Source organism: Petromyzon marinus, chromosome 52 (genome assembly GCF_048934315.1).
Source record: "Petromyzon marinus isolate PM22_M1 ecotype Great Lakes invasive population chromosome 52, UKy_Petmar_22M1.pri1.0, whole genome shotgun sequence".
NCBI classification, from domain to species: Eukaryota; Metazoa; Chordata; class Hyperoartia; order Petromyzontiformes; family Petromyzontidae; genus Petromyzon; species Petromyzon marinus.
This window is the reverse complement of record NC_133718.1, coordinates 12,038,283-12,060,692: the sequence shown is the minus strand read 5'-3', so window position 1 is coordinate 12,060,692 and position 22,410 is coordinate 12,038,283. Positions and strand designations below refer to the sequence as shown.

General features: G+C 49.5%; 1 protein-coding gene across 1 annotated transcript in view; it reads right to left on the bottom strand.

Moving 5' to 3' along the window:
• APC2 (APC regulator of Wnt signaling pathway 2) overlaps positions 1-14,378 on the bottom strand; it is an 86,568-nt gene extending 72,190 nt beyond the window's left edge. Inside the window, exons 1-2 of the mRNA XM_032974010.2 lie at positions 14,076-14,378; positions 7,344-7,502 (exon numbers count right to left, since the gene is read on the bottom strand). Coding sequence (XP_032829901.2) covers positions 7,344-7,484 — 141 coding nt within the window. The 5' untranslated portion in view covers positions 7,485-7,502; positions 14,076-14,378. The remainder of the gene's footprint in view (positions 1-7,343; positions 7,503-14,075) is intronic.
• Between the last annotated feature and the right edge of the window lie 8,032 nt (positions 14,379-22,410).

The following is a 22,410-nucleotide window of genomic DNA, read 5'->3' as shown; positions in this document are numbered from 1 at the left end:
TTTCGATAGCAAGACCGCAATATGATGGGGGAAGGAAAAACACAGCCTTTAGTTTTTTTAAAAAGAGGTTGGCAATTCGAAAAATGACAATTCCAGAACCTCAATCTCCGCAACAGCAGGCTCTGTGTGAATCGTTACTTAACCGCCCCAAAGACCACTCCGAACACACGCAACGCGCCCCCCCACACAGTACGCCATAAATTCTACCCGACCGGCCAAAGCCACGGGCACCTTCAATTATCCGCCCTTGCCAATTCCGCCATCAGCCTCTCAATATACGGCCAAAGCGAGACGCATGAATTGCGCCGGCTGTGTCCAGAGAAATCAATGTTCGAACGAACCAATCAAAAACACCGCAGCCGCGGCTGACGAGGACGAGACACGTGGTCACGGGGAGTCCACCGCGGGGCGGCCAGGGTAAGCACGTGTGGGCAGACGCGAGGACGTGGAAATCAATGGCAACTGCGCCGCCCTTCGCAAGGGACGGTAAGCTGGCCGCGTCAATCATCAGCAGTGTCGCGCTAATGATGCAAACTAGCGATGTTCATCGGTCACCGGTAACCCAGTTAAGCGTTTCGAGAATCGATCACAGGTTCCGAAAGTCAAAATTACAACGGAATATTTATAGGAAAGAATGTGGTGGGCATTGCCACACTCTGTCCCACCACCACCACCACCACACGTGACCCGCTAATCATACGAACTGTAATGTATCCATTTTATACTGCTGGAGACTGGACAGGAGCAGTGGTGGGCAGTGGGGTGGGTGGATTTAAGAAACTTTCCCCATTGATTGAACTGCTAGGAATGAAGATGGAATCGAACCGGTGACCTCTGGACCGTAAGTCCAGTGTGTGCTGCTGACCGTTAACACCACCACTGTGGCAGCTCCAGTGTTCCTCACTTGAAAAGCAAACTGCGTCGATGTTTACTGCACCGGATATTTCTCCAAACGGTATGCAACAGTTTTGACCATTTTATTTCAGCCAGTTACCACGACTGGATTTTACCCACCGCAATGGAAATCTAAACGTGGCCCTGCAGTCGCCGTATGAGTCATAAGAACGATCTGCAGCACTTTGTCAATCCACTGCTGGATGAGGAAGGTTGAGGATTATTTGAACATACTTCACCACGCTGGTCATTCCGTTGCAATTTGGATATATCACTCGCCACTATTGTTAGCCGTGGCCAGGAATCCAACTCGTGTGACTGTGCTCATAGGGACAGTGCGTGAACCACCACAGCACCGCTGCCCCGCACTGTACTCGTACAGAGGGCAAGTCCACTTGGCCAACAATCGAATTTAAGATTCAGGGGTAATACGTTTAAATTATTTATGAATTCGTTTGAAGGCTATGTTTTATCATGCAATAATAATAATAATTCTATATTTGTCCATGTAAGTGCCACTTAAGACCAACAAAGGGATGTTTGGCCAATTCCTTAATGATACATTTACATTTGGAAGGAAGCAGAACACTCAGAGAAATCAAATGCACACACACAATAGACGGATAACACGACAAAAATCCAGACAGATCATCCAGAAACCAACTGTGACTCCCATCTCTATAACTAGCCGTGGCTAACTCAAGATAGGCCGATGGCAAGGTGTCGTGATTCTACTCCCCACAAACGGGTGGGATAGCTTCACCGACTCGCGCTGGCCAGCACAGTGAAGTATGGGTCACGAATCTGCGCTCAAATGGCAGTTCCCGTAATGATGTCCGTCAGGGAGATGGAGCGATGGGGTCAGCTCGTGTGCAGGAACTAGGTGGACTGTTGTGTCGTGTGACCGTGAGGGTTGGTGCAATGGCTTGGGGAGGCCTGCATATAACTCAAGGCTGGAGAACCTACTGCACCACAGGCCCCATCTGGCCGACGACTTCATTTCACGCAACCCGCGGCAACATGAGGCCTACCACCTCCAAAGGGCAAACAAAACGACGCAATAATCCGTCACTGCGATAAGCATTCTAGCCACACTAATCGGGTATTGTACGGGGAGTATTTTCAAACGGGCAATGGCACTGATGAAGATCAAGACGTCAACGTGGCCAAAGCTTTACATGCCACCGTTCCCCGCCAACACTTTGTATGGGCGGCACAGCGGTAACACTCATGCCCCACAGCAAGAAGGGCCCGGGTTCGATTCCTAACTTGGGTGCCTTTCTGGTGTGGAGGTTATATGTTCCTCCCTCTAGTCTGCAAGTGTGTTCTCACTCTATACTGCAAGTGTGTTCCCTCTCTAGTCTGCAAGAGTGTTCTCCCTCTATTCTCCAAGTGTGTTCTCACTCTAGTCTGCAAGTGTGTTCTCACTATTCTGCAAGTGTGTTCTCACTCTATACTGCAAGTGTGTTCTCACTCTATTCTGCAAGTGTGTTCTCACTCTAGTCTGCAAGTGTGTTCTCTCTCTATACTGCAAGTGTGTTCTCACTCTAGTCTGCAAGAGTGTTCTCACTCTAGTCTGCAAGGGTGTTCTCACTCTAGTCTGCAAGAGTGTTCTCCCTCTATTCTGCAAGTGTGTTCTCACTCTATTCTACAAGTGTGTTCTCTCTCTATACTGCAAGTGTGTTCTCACTCTAGTCTGCAAGTGTGTTCTCACTCTAGTCTGCAAGTGTGTTCTCACTCTATTCTACAAGTGTGTTCTCTCTCTATTCTGCAAGTGTGTTCTCTCTCTAGTCTGCAAGAGTGTTCTCCCTCTACTCTGCAAGTGTGTTCTCACTCTAGTCTGCAAGAGTGTTCTCACTCTAGTCTGCAAGTGTGTTCTCTCTCTATTCTGCAAGTGTGTTCTCTCTCTAGTCTGCAAGAGTGTTCTCCCTCTACTCTGCAAGTGTGTTCTCACTCTATTCTGCAAGTTTGTTCTCACTCTAGTCTGCAAGTGTGTTCTCACTCTATTCTGCAAGTGTGTTCTCTCTCTAGTCTGCAAGTGTGTTCTCACTCTATTCTGCAAGTGTGTTCTCTCTCTATTCTGCAAGTGTGTTCTCTCTCTAGTCTGCAAGTGTGTTCTCACTCTAGTCTGCAAGTGTGTTCTCTCTCTATTCTGCAAGTGTGTTCTCTCTCTATTCTACAAGTGTGTTCTCTCTCTATTCTGCAAGTGTGTTCTCACTCTATTCTACAAGTGTGTTCTCACTCTATTCTGCAAGTGTGTTCTCTCTCTATTCTGCAAGTGTGTTCTCACTCTATTCTGCAAGTGTGTTCTCTCTCTATTCTGCAAGTGTGTTCTCACTCTATTCTACAAGTGTGTTCTCACTCTAGTCTGCAAGTGTGTTCTCACTCTATTCTACAAGTGTGTTCTCACTCTATTCTGCAAGTGTGTTCTCACTCTAGTCTGCAAGTGTGTTCTCTCTCTATTCTGCAAGTGTGTTCTCACTCTATTCTACAAGTGTGTTCTCACTCTATTCTGCAAGTGTGTTCTCACTCTATTCTACAAGTGTGTTCTCACTCTATTCTGCAAGTGTGTTCTCCCTCTAGTCTCCAAGTGTGTTCTCTCTCTATTCTGCAAGTGTGTTCTCACTATTCTGCAAGTGTGTTCTCACTCTATACTGCAAGTGTGTTCTCACTCTATTCTGCAAGTGTGTTCTCACTCTAGTCTGCAAGTGTGTTCTCTCTCTATACTGCAAGTGTGTTCTCACTCTAGTCTGCAAGAGTGTTCTCACTCTAGTCTGCAAGGGTGTTCTCACTCTAGTCTGCAAGAGTGTTCTCCCTCTATTCTGCAAGTGTGTTCTCACTCTATTCTGCAAGTGTGTTCTCACTCTAGTCTGCAAGTGTGTTCTCTCTCTATACTGCAAGTGTGTTCTCACTCTAGTCTGCAAGAGTGTTCTCACTCTAGTCTGCAAGGGTGTTCTCACTCTAGTCTGCAAGAGTGTTCTCCCTCTATTCTGCAAGTGTGTTCTCACTCTATTCTACAAGTGTGTTCTCTCTCTATACTGCAAGTGTGTTCTCACTCTAGTCTGCAAGTGTGTTCTCACTCTAGTCTGCAAGTGTGTTCTCACTCTATTCTACAAGTGTGTTCTCTCTCTATTCTGCAAGTGTGTTCTCTCTCTAGTCTGCAAGAGTGTTCTCCCTCTACTCTGCAAGTGTGTTCTCACTCTAGTCTGCAAGAGTGTTCTCACTCTAGTCTGCAAGTGTGTTCTCTCTCTATTCTGCAAGTGTGTTCTCTCTCTAGTCTGCAAGAGTGTTCTCCCTCTACTCTGCAAGTGTGTTCTCACTCTATTCTGCAAGTTTGTTCTCACTCTAGTCTGCAAGTGTGTTCTCACTCTATTCTGCAAGTGTGTTCTCTCTCTAGTCTGCAAGTGTGTTCTCACTCTATTCTGCAAGTGTGTTCTCTCTCTATTCTGCAAGTGTGTTCTCTCTCTAGTCTGCAAGTGTGTTCTCACTCTAGTCTGCAAGTGTGTTCTCTCTCTATTCTGCAAGTGTGTTCTCTCTCTATTCTACAAGTGTGTTCTCTCTCTATTCTGCAAGTGTGTTCTCACTCTATTCTACAAGTGTGTTCTCACTCTATTCTGCAAGTGTGTTCTCTCTCTATTCTGCAAGTGTGTTCTCACTCTATTCTGCAAGTGTGTTCTCTCTCTATTCTGCAAGTGTGTTCTCACTCTATTCTACAAGTGTGTTCTCACTCTAGTCTGCAAGTGTGTTCTCACTCTATTCTACAAGTGTGTTCTCACTCTATTCTGCAAGTGTGTTCTCACTCTAGTCTGCAAGTGTGTTCTCTCTCTATTCTGCAAGTGTGTTCTCACTCTATTCTACAAGTGTGTTCTCACTCTATTCTGCAAGTGTGTTCTCACTCTATTCTGCAAGTGTGTTCTCACTCTATTCTGCAAGTGTGTTCTCCCTCTAGTCTCCAAGTGTGTTCTCTCTCTATTCTGCAAGTGTGTTCTCACTATTCTGCAAGTGTGTTCTCACTCTATACTGCAAGTGTGTTCTCACTCTAGTCTGCAAGAGTGTTCTCACTCGATACTGCAAGAGTGTTCTCACTCTATTCTGCAAGTGTGTTCTCTCTCTACTCTGCAAGAGTGTTCTCTCTCTAGTCTGCAAGTGTGTTCTCACTATTCTGCAAGTGTGTTCTCACTCTAGTCTCCAAGTGTGTTCTCACTCTACTCTGCAAGTGTGTTCTCACTCTAGTCTGCAAGTGTGTTCTCAATCTAGTCTGCAAGTGTGTTCTCACTCTACTCTGCAAGAGTGTTCTCACTCTATTCTGCAAGAGTGTTCTCCCTCTAGTCTCCAAGTGTGTTCTCCCTCTAGTCTGCAAGAGTGTTCTCACTCTATTCTGCAAGTGTGTTCTCACTCTAGTCTCCAAGTGTGTTCTCACTCTACTCTGCAAGTGTGTTCTCACTCTATACTGCAAGTGTGTTCTCACTCTATTCTGCAAGTGTGTTCTCACTCTATACTGCAAGTGTGTTCTCACTCTATACTGCAAGTGTGTTCTCCCTCTAGTCTGCAAGAGTGTTCTCACTCTATACTGCAAGAGTGTTCTCTCTCTATTCTGCAAGTGTGTTCTCACTCTATTCTGCAAGTGTGTTCTCCCTCTAGTCTGCAAGTGTGTTCTCACTCTAGTCTGCAAGTGTGTTCTCACTCTAGTCTGCAAGAGTGTTCTCACTCTATTCTGCAAGTGTGTTCTCACTCTATTCTGCAAGTGTGTTCTCACTCTAGTCTGCAAGAGTGTTCTCTCTCTAGTCTGCAAGTGTGTTCTCACTCTATTCTGCAAGTGTGTTCTCACTCTAGTCTGCAAGAGTGTTCTCTCTCTATTCTGCAAGTGTGTTCTCACTCTAGTCTGCAAGAGTGTTCTCACTCTATACTGCAAGTGTGTTCTCACTCTAGTCTCCAAGTGTGTTCTCACTCTATTCTGCAAGTGTGTTCTCACTCTATTCTACAAGTGTGTTCTCACTCTATTCTACAAGTGTGTTCTCTCTCTATTCTCCAAGTGTGTTCTCTCTCTAGTCTGAAAGTGTGTTCTCACTCTAGTCTCCAAGTGTGTTCTCACTCTATTCTGAAAGTGTGTTCTCACTCTAGTCTCCAAGTGTGTTCTCACTCTATTCTGCAAGTGTGTTCTCACTCTAGTCTGCAAGAGTGTTCTCTCTCTATTCTGCAAGTGTGTTCTCACTCTAGTCTGCAAGAGTGTTCTCTCTCTATTCTGCAAGTGTGTTCTCACTCTAGTCTCCAAGTGTGTTCTCACTCTAGTCTGCAAGTGTGTTCTCACTCTAGTCTGCAAGTGTGTTCTCACTCTAGTCTGCAAGTGTGTTCTCACTCTAGTCTGCAAGTGTGTTCTCTCTCTAGTCTGCAAGTGTGTTCTCACTCTAGTCTGCAAGAGTGTTCTCTCTCTATTCTGCAAGTGTGTTCTCACTCTATTCTGAAAGTGTGTTCTCACTCTAGTCTGCAAGTGTGTTCTCACTCTATTCTGCAAGTGTGTTCTCACTCTATTCTGCAAGTGTGTTCTCACTCTAGTCTCCAAGTGTGTTCTCACTCTAGTCTGCAAGTGTGTTCTCACTCTAGTCTGCAAGAGTGTTCTCTCTCTATTCTGCAAGTGTGTTCTCACTCTATTCTGAAAGTGTGTTCTCACTCTAGTCTCCAAGTGTGTTCTCACTCTAGTCTGCAAGTGTGTTCTCACTCTAGTCTGCAAGTGTGTTCTCACTCTAGTCTGCAAGAGTGTTCTCTCTCTATTCTGCAAGTGTGTTCTCACTCTATTCTGCAAGTGTGTTCTCACTCTAGTCTGCAAGTGTGTTCTCACTCTAGTCTGCAAGTGTGTTCTCACTCTATACTGCAAGTGTGTTCTCTCTCTAGTCTGCAAGTGTGTTCTCACTCTATTCTGCAAGTGTGTTCTCACTCTATTCTGCAAGTGTGTTCTCACTCTAGTCTGCAAGTGTGTTCTCTCACTATTCTGCAAGGGTGTTCTCACTATTCTGCAAGAGTGTTCTCTCTCTATTTTGCAAGGGTGTTCTCACTATTCTGCAAGTGTGTTCTCTCTCTATTCTGCAAGAGTGTTCTCTCTCTATTCTGCCTGGGTTTCCTTCAGCTTCACCGGTTTCCTTCCAAAGGCTAAAAAAAACCCCACACACACAATGTAACAAGTATCGGCCAAAATATCCCAATGCTGAGAGGTTACCTGCAAATTACTTAGGTGGAGATTACACACTGCGACAGCTCGGTAGGACCCTCCCGATAAAGAGTTTTGGGACTCGGTAAAATTTTCTCCTGGGTAAATAAGCCTAATAAGTCAGGCCCACCAATAATATTAGGCCCGCCAATAACAACAGTAACAATATTAATGACCCACTACCAGTAGCTGCTGCTGCACGATAGGCACGCGCCCTCCAAGGTTTCTACGACGTGACGCGACGCACCTTCATGCTCGACGCCTCGCTCTCCAGTTTGGTGAGGTGGTTTGAGTTGTCCTCCAGTTCCTGACGGAGGTTTGAGTTCTCCATCTTGAGGGCCTCCACCTGCATGAGGAGCTGGTCATACGACACGCTCGGCAGCGCCATCGCACATGCTTCTTGAGCCTGCGACACACACGCAGAGCGCGCGGAACATTAGGTACAGCAAGTAGGATGGGACTCATCAGGAGAACTATTTTACCTCGTAACGCGTCGCCGCATAGTATTTGCTCGCTCTCACACGAAAAGATCGACTCGGAGGCACGAGGAAGAATCACAGCCGAGCGGGTAGGCAGCAGCTGCCACACGGTGATGAGCCGGCACTACTAACAATTGCCCAAGCTCTGCAGTCCTCTATACATTAAGGTGTTATCGGCGATTTAACAAGTGCTTACATGTGGGAGGAAACCAGAGCATTCAGAGAAAACCCACACACGTGAGGGGGAAGCACTCCATCCAATCCAGACAGAAATAGTGGAGTCCACTTATTAGCTTGTCCGACCCTCCTGGCGAGCCAGGTATTACGGCTCATCCTCAACAGGTTCGTCACGTTAACAGAACGTGGCCAATTCGTTACTCGTACAGCACTAACCGGTGTGTTGGAGAGCCAAGCCACAACATTCACAATCCGAGTACGACGTTTCGCAAGTAATTACAACCAGCTTCATCAGGCGACAGCCAGACTTGTGGAGAAGTCCTCCTGTTTTATTCCTCAAATAGAGGCGTAGTAGATGTGATGACATCACTTGTGCGCTTTTCTTGCGCGAAGTGGGGGGGGGTTAATGAATGCATATAAATGACCACGAGTATCCACTGCCGTTTGTGTGGATTGGTTCGCTTCTGAGCGACGAACCCCAGCTTATAAGAGGCGGAGTTGTCGTCAACACGGGAGACGATGGCCTGCGATTTGCACCTCGACATCGCCAGAGAGAGGCAGCGAAAGCGATAGCAGGCAGGAATCAAGGCGGCGATTGGGAACGAGTTGCTGTGATTGACGGAGCCGCCACCCCCTTCACGCTAGGCTGTCTCACGCAGCTCCGCACGGCAAACAAATCAGAGTTCACGGGAGATGAGGGAGCGAATCGTTACACGCGGGATAGACAAACGAGGTCCGGATGCGACCATCCGTTACGCACGATGGGCGACTCGCACGTCACGATGAGCGGACCCCGAGTTTGCCAGCCAGGGCGGGGGGCGATGACTGCTACCGTCATCCCAACTTGAGTGACTCGCGGCGTCACTTGTCGAACTCGGCAAGATTGTGACCACCGTGACGCCGGCACACAATGGCCGACTTATTTATAACGACGTCAGGGGATCTTTAAGGTCCGCTGCGAAGCGAACGGCGGGTAGTATGTTCATGACAATACTTCAGATACACACCGCACTGTTAACCAAGGGAAGCCGCCGAGAATCAAACCGTGAACCTCTGCAACATGCGGTGGAGGCGTCTCCGCTGGGCCGTGTTACGCCCCCCCCCCCACCATGGAGGTCAGCGAGCAGCTGATTTATGTGACCCCCACCAGCCACTTGAGGCGCTACATTCTTCCACAATGCGAAGACCGCACATAAAACAAAAATGGATTCGTGAATTGAATCGCGAAGCTCCGAATGGCGCCAATGCGTAGTTGAGAGAGGGGGGAGGAGATGCCGAGGGAGCGAATCGTAACACCCGGGATAAACAACCGAGGGCCGAAGGCGCCCATCCATCACACACAGTCAGACACACAGACACACACACAGACACACACACAGACACACACACACTCATAGACAGACACACACAACAACAACAACCGTAAATCGCCACTAAGTGGCGGTGACGTCACCACGACGCTTGTGCCAGGCCATGTGCACCTTGAGGCCACGTGAAGTGTCGAACGCCCGCTGGCAGGAGGTCACTGGGCAGACCCAGGTGCCACGGGTCGACTGACTGAGATGACTGGCTAATGCACCACCTGTGCCCCCTACTGTGCCAAGCTGCTGTGCTTTAGCCACCCGGCGCTCCGCTCGTTGTTGTAAGCGTCGCTCCTCCGCCCTCCGTTGTTGTTGGAGGGCGACACACACACACAGACATACACACACAGACACGCACACAGACACACACACAGACACACACACAGACACACACACACACAGACACGCACACAGACACACACACACAGACACACACACACCAACACCGGAATGGAACCCGCCTGCCCCAAGTACCGCGGGGCCAATTTCTCAGCGTGATAATAATAATGATGATGATGCAGCAGTCGATTCCTGTTCACCTTATCCCGGACACTAAAAGCAGCCAGGCAAGGCGACATCGTTACCTGTCCCGCCAACGTCACGACGCACCCAGGGGGTGCCGACCCTCCCATGCCACCACCCAATCAATGTCAACACCCAATCAATGTCAACGCGAGCCAGACACTAGCAGACTGGCACAGCTTCCTCCTCCCCCTAACGAGCTATTCACTAACAACAACAGCTGCTGCTGCTTTCCAGCTATTAGTCGCGTTGCGGTCACTGTGGAACGCGTGCCAGGCTAGGTGTACTTCGGGGGCCCATGGTGGTTTGCTAGCGGGAGTCTCGGAGGCAAAGGGTTCATCGCGGTGTTTGCGAGTTAGATCACAGCGGTGAACCCACGTGCAAAAACACGACACGACAGTGCACCCCCGTCGCACAGACGTAGACACGCGCGTGAACACGCGGCAGGACGCGCACACTCAGAGACCCACAGGCGTCGTGAACCCAAAACAGTCCTATCACACAAACACACCGTTCAGCCTTACACACACCACGCACAGTCACGCACGCCACTGCCTCATCGACACACAAAACCGAATGTGGCCATGTGAACACAAACCAAACACACACCTACACACCACGCATGCAATGCGGCTTTATTTGCAAAGCCCAAAAGAGCAACCCACTTAGCTTGTATCGCACACCGCACAATACAGCTTACACACCAGCCTCACACACCACAGACTCACACAGACTCACTCACAGCCTCACTCACCACAGACTCACACAGACTCACTCACCACAGACTCACACAGACTCACTCACACAGACTCACTCACACAGACTCACTCACACAGACTCACTCACAGTCTCACACACACACAGCCTCACACACACAGCCTCACACACACAGCCTCACACACAGCCTCACACACACAGCCTCACACACACAGCCTCACACACTACAGACTCACTCACACAGACTCACTCACACAGACTCACTCACAAAGTCTCACTCACACAGACTCACTCACAGTCTCACACACACAGCCTCACTCACACAGCCTCACTCACACAGACTCACTCACACAGACTCACTCACACAGACTCACCCACACAGTCTCACCCACACAGTCTCACCCACACAGTCTCACCCACACAGTCTCACCCACACAGTCTCACCCACACAGTCTCACCCACACAGTCTCACCCACACAGTCTCACCCACACAGTCTCACCCACACAGACTCACCCACACAGACTCACTCACACAGACTCACTCACCACAGACTCACTCACACAGACTCACTCACTACAGACTCACTCACACAGACTCACTCACACAGTCTCACCCACACAGACTCACAGTCTCACACTCCAGCCTCACTCACACAGTCTCACTCACACAGGCTCACCCACACAGTCTCACCCACACAGTCTCACCCACACATGCTCACCCACACAGTCTCACCCACACAGAATCACCCACACAGAATCACCCACACAGACTCACCCACACAGACTCACCCACACAGTCTCACTCACACAGTCTCACTCACACAGACTCACCCACACAGTCTCACTCACACAGACTCACTCACACAGACTCACTCACACAGACTCACTCACACAGTCTCACCCACACAGACTCACTCACACAGTCTCACTCACACAGCCTCACTCGCACAGCCTCACTCACACAGCCTCACACACCACAGACTCATACAGACTCACTCAGTCTCACACACCAGTCTCACACAGACTCACACACACAGACTCACTCACACAGACTCACTCACACAGACTCACTCACACAGACTCACTCACACAGTCTCACACACACAGACTCACAGTCTCACACACCAGCCTCACTCACACAGACTCACACATTAGACTCATTCACACAGTCTCACACACCAGTCTCACTCACACAGTCTCACACACCAGCCTCACTCACACAGACTCACACATTAGACTCATTCACACAGTCTCACTCACACAGTCTCACACACCAGCCTCACTCAGACAGACTCATTCACACAGACTCACTCACACAGACTCACTCACACAGACTCACACATTAGACTCATTCACACAGTCTCACTCACACAGTCTCACACACCAGCCTCACTCAGACAGACTCATTCACACAGACTCACTCACACAGACTCACTCACACAGACTCACTCACACAGACTCACTCACACAGACTCACTCACACAGCCTCACTCACACAGCCTCACTCACACAGTCTCACTCACTCAGGCTCACCCACCACAGACTCACCCACACAGACTCACCCACACAGACTCACTCACTCAGACTCACCCACCAGACTCACTCACACAGACTCACCCACCAGACTCACTCACACAGACTCACCCACCAGACTCACTCGCACAGACTCACTCACAGTCTCACTCACACTCACTCAGTCTCACTCACTCAGACTCACCCACCACAGACTCATTCACACAGACTCACTCACACACACTCGCCGACACAGACTCACTCACACAGACTCACTCACACAGACTCACCCAGTCTCACTCAGACTCACCCACCACAGACTCACCCACGAGACTCACCCACGACATCAGTCCTATTCACCACTCAGCAGTCTCACACCAGTCTAACGCACACCACACACAGACACACACAGACACACATACACACCACAAACACACCACAAACACACCACAAACACACCACAAACACACCACAAACACACCACAAACACACCACAAACACACCACAAACACACCACAAACACACCACAAACACACCACAAACACACCACAAACACACCACAAACACACCACAAACACACCACAAACACACCACAAACACACCACAAACACACCACAAACACACCACAAACACACCACAAACACACCACAAACACACCACAAACACACCACAAACACACCACAAACACACCACAAACACACCACAAACACACCACAAACACACCACAAACACACCACAAACACACCACAAACACACCACAAACACACCACAAACACACCACAAACACACCACAAACACACACAGACACACCACAAACACACCACAAACACACCACAAACACACAGACACACACAGACACACCACAAACACACCACACACACACAGACACACACACAGACACACACGACAAACACCACACACACAGACACACCACACACAGACACAAAGATCTCCCATATAGCCTGAACAGACTGTAGGGGCAAGTGCTGTTAGCGAGCACCTATAAAGGCCGGAACGGTACACGACGGGTGGGTGGCCAACACCACGCCCGACCGCCTTTGTCTCCCTAGTGGCAATGTTTACACACCGCACCAGGTACTCATTTGAGGCTGAGTCGACCTAGGGGAGGCCCGGGACCGGTTCAGATAATCGTCACTGGTGTTGGCCGTGAGCGGGAATCGAACCCGGGTCGCCAGGTTCATAGCGCAGCGCGCTAACCGCTACACTACCGCTCCCCACACAGACACACACACACCACACACACACCACAAACACCACACACCCCACAAACACCATACACCACACACACACCACACACACACACCACACACACACACACACCACACACACACCACACACACACCACACACCCACACAGACACACCACACACACACACAGACACACACCACACACACACCACACACACACCACAAACACACACCACACACACCACAAACACACACACACCACAAACACACACCACACACACCACACACACCACAAACACACACCACACACACACACCACACACACACACAGACACACACACCACAAACACCACACACCACACACACCCCACAAACACCATACACCACACAAACACCATACACCACACACACACCACACACACACCACAAACACCACACACACCACAAACGCCATACACCACACACACCACACACACAGACACACACACCACAAACACCACACACACCACACACACACACCACACACACCACACAAACCACACACACCACACAAACACCACACACACACACACACGAGACAAGGCCTTAAATCCGAGCTGCTCACACCCTCCGCCTAATCCCCCCCACCCGTACCTGCCACTCATCAACACCACAACCCTGACGACAGCACCTCACCGTCAGCCACGTCCACACCACAACTCTGACAACAACCTCACCGTCAACCACATCAACACCTCGGTGCCGATAACCAGCAGGCACTACGGTACGGCGAACTCCACCACCATGACCACGAGCAGCACGCTGCGCGTTACCGCACCCACCCCGTCCAGCACACACAATAGCGGCCGTCTCCACCTCGACCCTTCGCGTCCCCTCGGGACACCCCGGCGGGACTACGGGGCCTGAGCAAAGACAGCCGAGGGAGTCGTAAGGACCCCCCTTACACACACACACGGGGAGGGCGAGAGAAGGGTCCGCACCACCACCACCACCACTACCCACCTCCGCGCGTACGGGCCGCACAAAGCTCTTCGCGATCGCCGTCCGCCTCCCCGCAGTCGCGGCCGTCTCGCGAGCTCTGGCCGACGTCGCCGTCACATGATCCGCGGCGCCGCAGAGAGAGTTGAGCGGCGGCGCGGGGTTGAATGGGGGCCCGCCTCGGGGCGAGATGGACGACGACGACGACCAGCGGGGTCGAGCGCGGCCCTCGCCTGGCACGGAGCTCTGCGGGGAGGGGGGGGGCACGGACCCTGGGCCAATCCCACCTCGCTCAGCCTCGCGTCACGTGACCAAAATACGAACACGCCCGCTTTTTTTTTTGCTAAAGAGTCACACCGCCCCCTCCCATCAAAAAAGGCATCGAGCGGGGCGGGGGCCCAAACAGGACCACGCCCACCTCACCATGCAAGCCACGCCCACTATCAAGCAACGCCCACTATCAAGCAACGCCCACTATCAAGCAACGCCCGCTACGACTGAGAAACCGATGGGGGGGATCTATCGGAGCCGTTCCCAAGAAAGCCACGCCCTCATTGCCATAAGCCACGCCCCGTCACCTTGTTGACCACGCCCACTTATTTCGATCTCCCAATCGGAACCACTCCCCCACCCCGATGTAAGCCAGGGGGCCGACTCGATAACGTTTTAGTTTCTGACACCGCCCCTACTGGATATCTGTTAAAGAGCTTCATAGCTCATCCGATTCCTCCAGGATGGAGATTCGGATTCGTGGGTCACGCCCCGACTGGACATCTGTGAGAAAGAGCGTGACAGGTCATCGCATTCCTCGAGTAAAAATAAATATTCTGATTGTGATACAAATGAATCAATTTGGGGGGGGGGAGGGCTCGTATTAAGAGCCACGCCCCTAACCAAACCACGCCCGTTTCACTGCCGCGCCCACTCCCCAACAAGCCACGCCCATTAAATGATCGCCTACGCCCATTTTTTTTTACAAACTAACCAATAGGGTCTTCTTTGGTTCTTTCGGTAAAGTCACGTAGAATGAGAATAAAATAATAAAATGATAAAATAAAATAACACAATAATATTCTCACGACGTTTCGGCCACAACACAAGCGGCCTTCATCAGGTGAAGGGACGAGACTGTCTGGTAGGACAGCGCTGGAGTGAAAAAGCCACGTTCAGATCACGACCTTTAAGCTGTCTGAGAGGAAACAAAGCGCCTTGACAAAGGAATTAGCATATAATTTAGCATTGAAATGGCTGAGTGATTAGCTTGTGACTGGTCACAGAAATGGCTATGTTAAAAGTTAAAGCATACACATCCGCAGAGGCACCCCTTCACAAAGGAATTAGCATAGAATTTAGCATTGAAATAGCTAAGTTAAAGCATACACATCCGCAGAGGCACCCCTTGACAAAGGAATTAGCATAGAATTTAGCATTGAAATAGCTGAGTGATTAGCTTGTAACTGGTCACAGAAATAGCTATGTTAGAGTCAGAGCATACACATTCACCGAGGCACTTAGTACAAATCAAACAGGATAATTTAGCATTGAAATAACTAGGCGAATTTAGCATTGAAATAACTGAGTGATTAGCTAGTGACTGGTCAAAGAAATGGCTATTTAACACGTAGGCTTTCGCGACCAATATTATTCATAATCTAACCCAAAAACCTTTATTATGAGAAATGGCTATGTTGAAGTCAAGGCCTACACATCTGAGCTATTCACAGTACTATATAGTGAACCAATAAAAAACAACTAAAATATAAATTACCTTAATGTTATCAATAAACTCTATATTCTCCAATCAGCTAAGCTACCAACAACAAGTCGTTATATATCACAATGCTATATGGCGAAAAAATGGGTGGATTCTTACCCTCAACTTTAGCAACACGGATAGCTACGGGCCCCGTTCAGACGGACGAGTTCATCCATGGTCGGAACAGAGGAGGGGGAGAGAGACAGCTGCGAGGCGCTATTATACTCCATGTTGTAAACCATACCATTAACCGTGGTGTGAGAGGTATTAAGAGTCAATGCTGGTGAAAGAGCTGCGGTCTTAGAGTCGCGGCATGTGTATGCTTTAACTTTTAACATAGCCATTTCTGTGACCAGTCACAAGCTAATCACTCAGCCATTTCAATGCTAAATTATATGCTAATTCCTTTGTCAAGGCGCTTTGTTTCCTCTCAGACAGCTTAAAGGTCGTGATCTGAACGTGGCTTTTTCACTCCAGCGCTGTCCTACCAGACAGTCTCGTCCCTTCACCTGATGAAGGCCGCTTGTGTTGTGGCCGAAACGTCGTGAGAATATTATTGTGTTATTTTATTTTATCAATTTATTATTTTATTCTCATTCTACGTGACTTTACCGAAAGAACCAAAGAAGATGAATCATTGCAGTCACGAAAGCTTTAAATCGAAATTTAACCGCCTCTACGGGGAGGGATTCCACACATCCTTAAGATCATTCAACAGACTCCGGGATAAGAAGGCTCAACTAATCGAGTCTCTCACCTTTCTGAAGAGATGCCGCGACTCTAAGACCGCAGCTCTTTCGCCAGCATTGACTCTTAATACCTCTCACACCACGGTTAATGGTATGGTTTACAACATGGAGTATAATAGCGCCTCGCAGCTGTCTCTCTCCCCCTCCTCTGTTCCGACCATGGATGAACTCGTCCGTCTGAACGGGGCCCGTAGCTATCCGTGTTGCTAAAGTTGAGGGTAAGAATCCACCCATTTTTTCGCCATATAGCATTGTGATATATAACGACTTATTGTTGGTAGCTTAGCTGATTGGAGAATATAGAGTTTAATGATAACATTAAGGTAATTTATATTTTAGTTTTTTTTATTGGTTCACTATATAGTACTGTGAATAGCTCAGATGTGTAGGCCTTGACTTCAACATAGCCATTTCTGTGACCAGTCACTAGCTAATCACTCAGTTATTTCAATGCTAAATTCGCCTAGTTATTTCAATGCTAAATTCTCCTGTTTGATTTGTACTAAGTGCCTCGGTGAATGTGTATGCTCTGACTCTAACATAGCTATTTCTGTGACCAGTTACAAGCTAATCACTCAGCTATTTCAATGCTACATTCTATGCTAATTCCTTTGTCAAGGGGTGCCTCTGCGGATATGTATGCTTTAACTTTTAACATAGCCATTTCTGTGACCAGTCACAAGCTAATCACTCAGCCATTTCAATGCTAAATTATATGCTAATCCCTTTGTCAAGGCGCTTTGTTTCCTCTCACACAGCTTAAAGGTCGTGATTTGAACGTGGCTTTTTCACTCCAGCGCTGTCCTACCAGACAGTCTCGTCCCTTCATCTGATGAAGGTCGCTTGTGTTGTGGCCGAAACGTCGTGAGAATATTATTGCGTTATTTTATTTTATCAATTTATTATTTTATTCTCATTCTACGTGACTTTACCGAAAGAACCAAAGAAGATGAATGATTGCAGTCACGAAAGCTTTAAATCGAAATGTAACCAATAGGGCTCTCCCCTTGGAGCCGCGCCCACTATTCGGGGTTCAGCTTTTCTTCAATGGCCACGCCCACGCGCCTCGGGAGCCACGCCCCCATCGTACACGTGCGTCGGCGGGCATGGACAGACGCCGCGTGTGAGCGTGAGTGTCGTGCCGGGTGGTCGAGGGCTTTCGACGCATTTGGAAACCAACCACTCCCATGGAAGCCAACACCAACACGCACTAAACCACGCCTCCTCCCAGCCCCGCCCATGCAGCAGTCGCCCCCTCGTGGCGCACGCGAACAACACAGCAACATTAATAAACTCTGCCAACAACACACGCACAGCCCCCGACACCTCCCCCTGTTTGTTAATCCACTGCTGGATGATGGCCTCCTCCCACGCATGTGCGGATCGTGGAGGTGAATTGAGCGTGGGGCGAGCTGCACTACCACGTGTCTCCCGCAGCATCATTCACAGTCCCCCGACGGTACAATCATTACAATTTACAGCCAACTAATTAATAATTTATCGGGTGATAAAATTGACAATTTATAGACCCATTAAATATCTTATCGAATAGTTTGTTGAATGCAAATACTGCCGTAAAAAACAACTCGCATTCGTCAACTACACTCTTTGACCTTTAAATGAAAATATATAATCGGCGACGTTTCGTCCACAGACACACACACGTGTGCTGATGCACAGCTGTCAACTCATATGGTTTACCTGCATTCTTGTACAGGGAAAATGAGTTTTCAGGTCCATACGGCGTACAGCCGTTTCAATACGGACAACATTTTTGGTTTTGTGTATTTGTTTGTGTTTCTCCCTTGTGCTGAGACTTTGTAGGATGAACGTTGAGATTTGTAAGGGCACGGGGTGACCAATACGGTCTGAATTGGTCTGTAATAAGGTAGGGCACTGATAAGTGGCTATGAAGAAGGGTCATTGCCCGAAACGTTGCCACGCGATTGGAACTGTTGACCGAACATCCCATGTTGACTGGGAAACACGTTCATTTGTAGTTCCTTGTACGGTGGAGTCTACGCATTTCACCACGCGGCAGCTTTAGCCGGGGATGATTATGAACCGAGGTGTAAACAGCAAACCAAACAAGCTGGAATCCCCCGAGGTTACACGGATCTGTTCGATTGATTTTGCGCATACGTGGATCATTCCCGGCGATGTCATGTACACAATGGACTGTGTGCACGTGTTATAAAGAACGGCCCCTTTTATATATAATCCACTTCTGGACGATAGAGGGCCTTAAGCACAACGTGCAGGTCGTGGTGATGAACAATCCCCGTACGACTGCCTCAGGTGAGTCGTGGTGGTGAACAATCCCCGTACGACTGCCTCAGGTAAAGTCGTGGCGATGAACAATCCCCGTACGACTGCTTCAGGTGAGTCGTGGTGATGAACAATCCCCGTACGACTGCCTCAGGTGAGTCGTGGTGATGAACAATCCCCGTACGACTGCCTCAGGTGAGTCGTGGTGGTGAACAGTCCCCGTACGACTGCTTCAGGCAAGTCGTGGCGATGAACAATCCCCGTACGACTGCCTCAGGTAAAGTCGTGATGATGAACAATCCCCGTACGACTGCCTCAGGTAAAGTCGTGGTGATGAACAATCCCCGTACAACTGCCTCAGGTGAGTCGTGGGGATGAACAATCCCCGTACGACTACCTCAGGTGAGTCGTGGTGGTGAACAATCCCCGTACGACTGCCTCAGGTGAGTCGTGGTGGTGAACAGTCCCCGTACGACTGGCTCAGGTAAGTCGTGGTGGTGAACAATCCCCGTACGACTGCCTCAGGTAAGTCGTGGTGGTGAACAATCCCCGTACGACTGCCTCAGGTAAGTCGTGGTGATGAACAATCCCCGTACGACTGCCTCAGGTAAGTCGTGGTGGTGAACAATCCCCGTACGACTGCCTCAGGTGAGTCGTGGTGATGAACAATCCCCGTACGACTGCCTCAGGTGAGTCGTGGTGGTGAACAATCCCCGTACGACTGCCTCAGGTGAGTCGTGGTGATGAACAATCCCCGTACGACTGCCTCAGGTGAGTCGTGGTGATGAACAATCCCCGTACGACTGCCTCAGGTGAGTCGTGGTGGTGAACAATCCCCGTACGACTGCCTCAGGTAAGTCGTGGTGGTGAACAATCACCGTACGACTGCTTCAGGCAAGTCGTGGCGATGAACAATCCCCGTACGACTGCCTCAGGTAAGTCGTGGTGGTGAACAATCACCGTACAACTGCCTCAGGTGAGTTGTGGTGGTGAACAGTCCCCGTACGACTGGCTCAGGTAAGTCGTGGTGGTGAACAATCCCCATACGACTGCCTCAGGTAAGTCGTGGTGGTGAACAATCCCCGTACGACTGCCTCAGGTGAGTCGTGGCGATTAACAATCCCCGTACGACTGCCTCAGGTGAGTCGTGGTGATGAACAATCCCCGTACGACTGCCTCAGGTGAGTCGTGGTGGTGAACAATCCCCGTACGACTGCCTCAGGCAAAGTCGTGGTGATGAACAATCCCCGTACGACTGGCTCAGGTAAGTCGTGGCGATGAACAATTCCCGTACGACTGCCTCAGGTGAGTCTTGGTGGTGAACAATCCCCGTACGACTGCCTCAGGTGAGTCGTGGCGATGAACAATCCCCGTACGACTGCCTCAGGTGAGTCGTGGTGGTGAACAATCCCCGTACGACTGCCTCAGGTAAGTCGTGGTGGTGACAATCACCGTACAACTGCCTCAGGTGAGTTGTGGTGGTGAACAGTCCCCGTACGACTGGCTCAGGTAAGTCGTGGTGGTGAACAGTCCCCGTACGACTGCCTCAGGTGAGTCGTGGTGGTGAACAGTCCCCGTACGACTGGCTCAGGTAAGTCGTGGTGGTGAACAATCCCCGTACGACTGCCTCAGGTAAGTCGTGGTGGTGAACAATCCCCGTACGACTGCCTCAGGTGAGTCGTGGTGATGAACAATCCCCGTACGACTGCCTCAGGTAAGTCGTGGTGGTGAACAATCCCCGTACGACTGCCTCAGGTGAGTCGTGGCGATTAACAATCCCCGTACGACTGGCTCAGGTAAGTCGTGGCGATGAACAATCCCCGTACGACTGCCTCAGGTGAGTCTTGGTGGTGAACAATCCCCGTACGACTGCCTCAGGTGAGTCGTGGCGATGAACAATCCCCGTACGACTGCCTCAGGTGAGTCGTGGCGATGAACAATCCCCGTACGACTGGCTCAGGTAAAGTCGTGGTGGTGAACAATCCCCGTACGACTGCCTCAGGTAAAGTCGTGGTGATGAACAATCCCCGTACGACTGGCTCAGGTAAAGTCGTGATGGTGAACAATCCCCGTACGACTGGCTCAGGTAAAGTCGTGGTGGTGAACAATCCCCGTACGACTGCCTTAGAGCGGACCGAGGGGGTAAATACCGTACAGATATAAGAACAGGTTTTACTCTCTGGGAATAACACACAGGTGTGAAGATGTTAAAACACCAAACTTGAAACCTTTTGCAGGGAATCATGTCTGCAGTATCCACATATACCTGTTGAACATGCAAACAAAAAACATGCTCTCGTAGTAAAAGGTCTCAGTTTGTAGCTTTAACATCTAAACACCTGTTTTATTGACAGACACATCGCTCACCTTAAACACCCAGTCGTTCATACAAGTTTAAGGCGGTATAATACCATATAATAATAGAGCTAGTGCAGAATCACTGAACCGGAATTGATAAGAGTACGGAATTGATAGCTTGAAAACACTTATCGCGGGGCCCTTGAAAGTGTGGGGCCCGTAGCATTTGCTACTTGTGCTACGAGGATGATTCGGCACTGGGACCAGCAGCCAGTGTCGCACATTCGACCGCTTATCCAGACTCCAGCCGCAGCTGAGCTCTCAATATCGGACGAAATCAGTCGCAGTGCGGGCGGCGGTGGCGACGCACGTGGCCTGTCATCCAGCCCCTCGTGGAGGCAGCGAACATTGGTGGATGGCACAAAGGCTGATGATGATACTCCCTTCCCAAGGGTGTCGCGAGGTGCCGTACTCTGGCGCATCAGGAGATGGCGGTACAGCCAAAATATGGCCTGCACCACTTCCGTCTTTGCCGGATGAGTTGTTGAGTATTCTCCAGGTGATCGGCTTTAATCCCACATATAAACACTCGTTCATTGGCCGACAACACCTTCATATAGAGACGCAGTGGTTCTCAACCCTGTCTGGCTACTGCTGTTGCAATTCATTTCAACAGAGTACCCCCTTGCCCGACTCACAATGGGTCTGAGAAATAAATGAATGAAAAATGAACACCAAATATTTGAACCAACTGTCCATTTAGTGAGGTTATCCTAACGGACGCTCTGCATGCGAAACGTAATTTATCGCTCGCTGGTTACTCTTGGAAACGACATTGTTTACGATCATTGCGTTTATAAATGCCTTTTATATCGTTAAAGGTCACCATACGGATTTAAATGTTATCGTAGTTATTTTATATTTCCAGATTCGTACGTGATTATTCAACCAATTACTCATGTACTGTATATTGCACGCATGTATAAATGACCTAGCGTACCCCCAGGACTACCACCTAAATAGAGGAGCGCAGAGCTGAGACAATTTTGGCGCCTGTTCATTATTTGACAGCCTTCCCTATCTCGTGGTCGCTCTCTACGAGTGAGGCAACGCTGTGTAGCGGCGCATTACAAGTTGATCATATTTCGTGCGATTCGGTCACAGGAGTGTACCTTTACACAATGTCCGTGTCGATGCATGCACGGGGTTGTTCAATGATAAAAACCCACAATATACAAGTCTCAGAATCAGGTACCGGTTCTGAAAGCCAGGAACTGGGGAGTTTCCG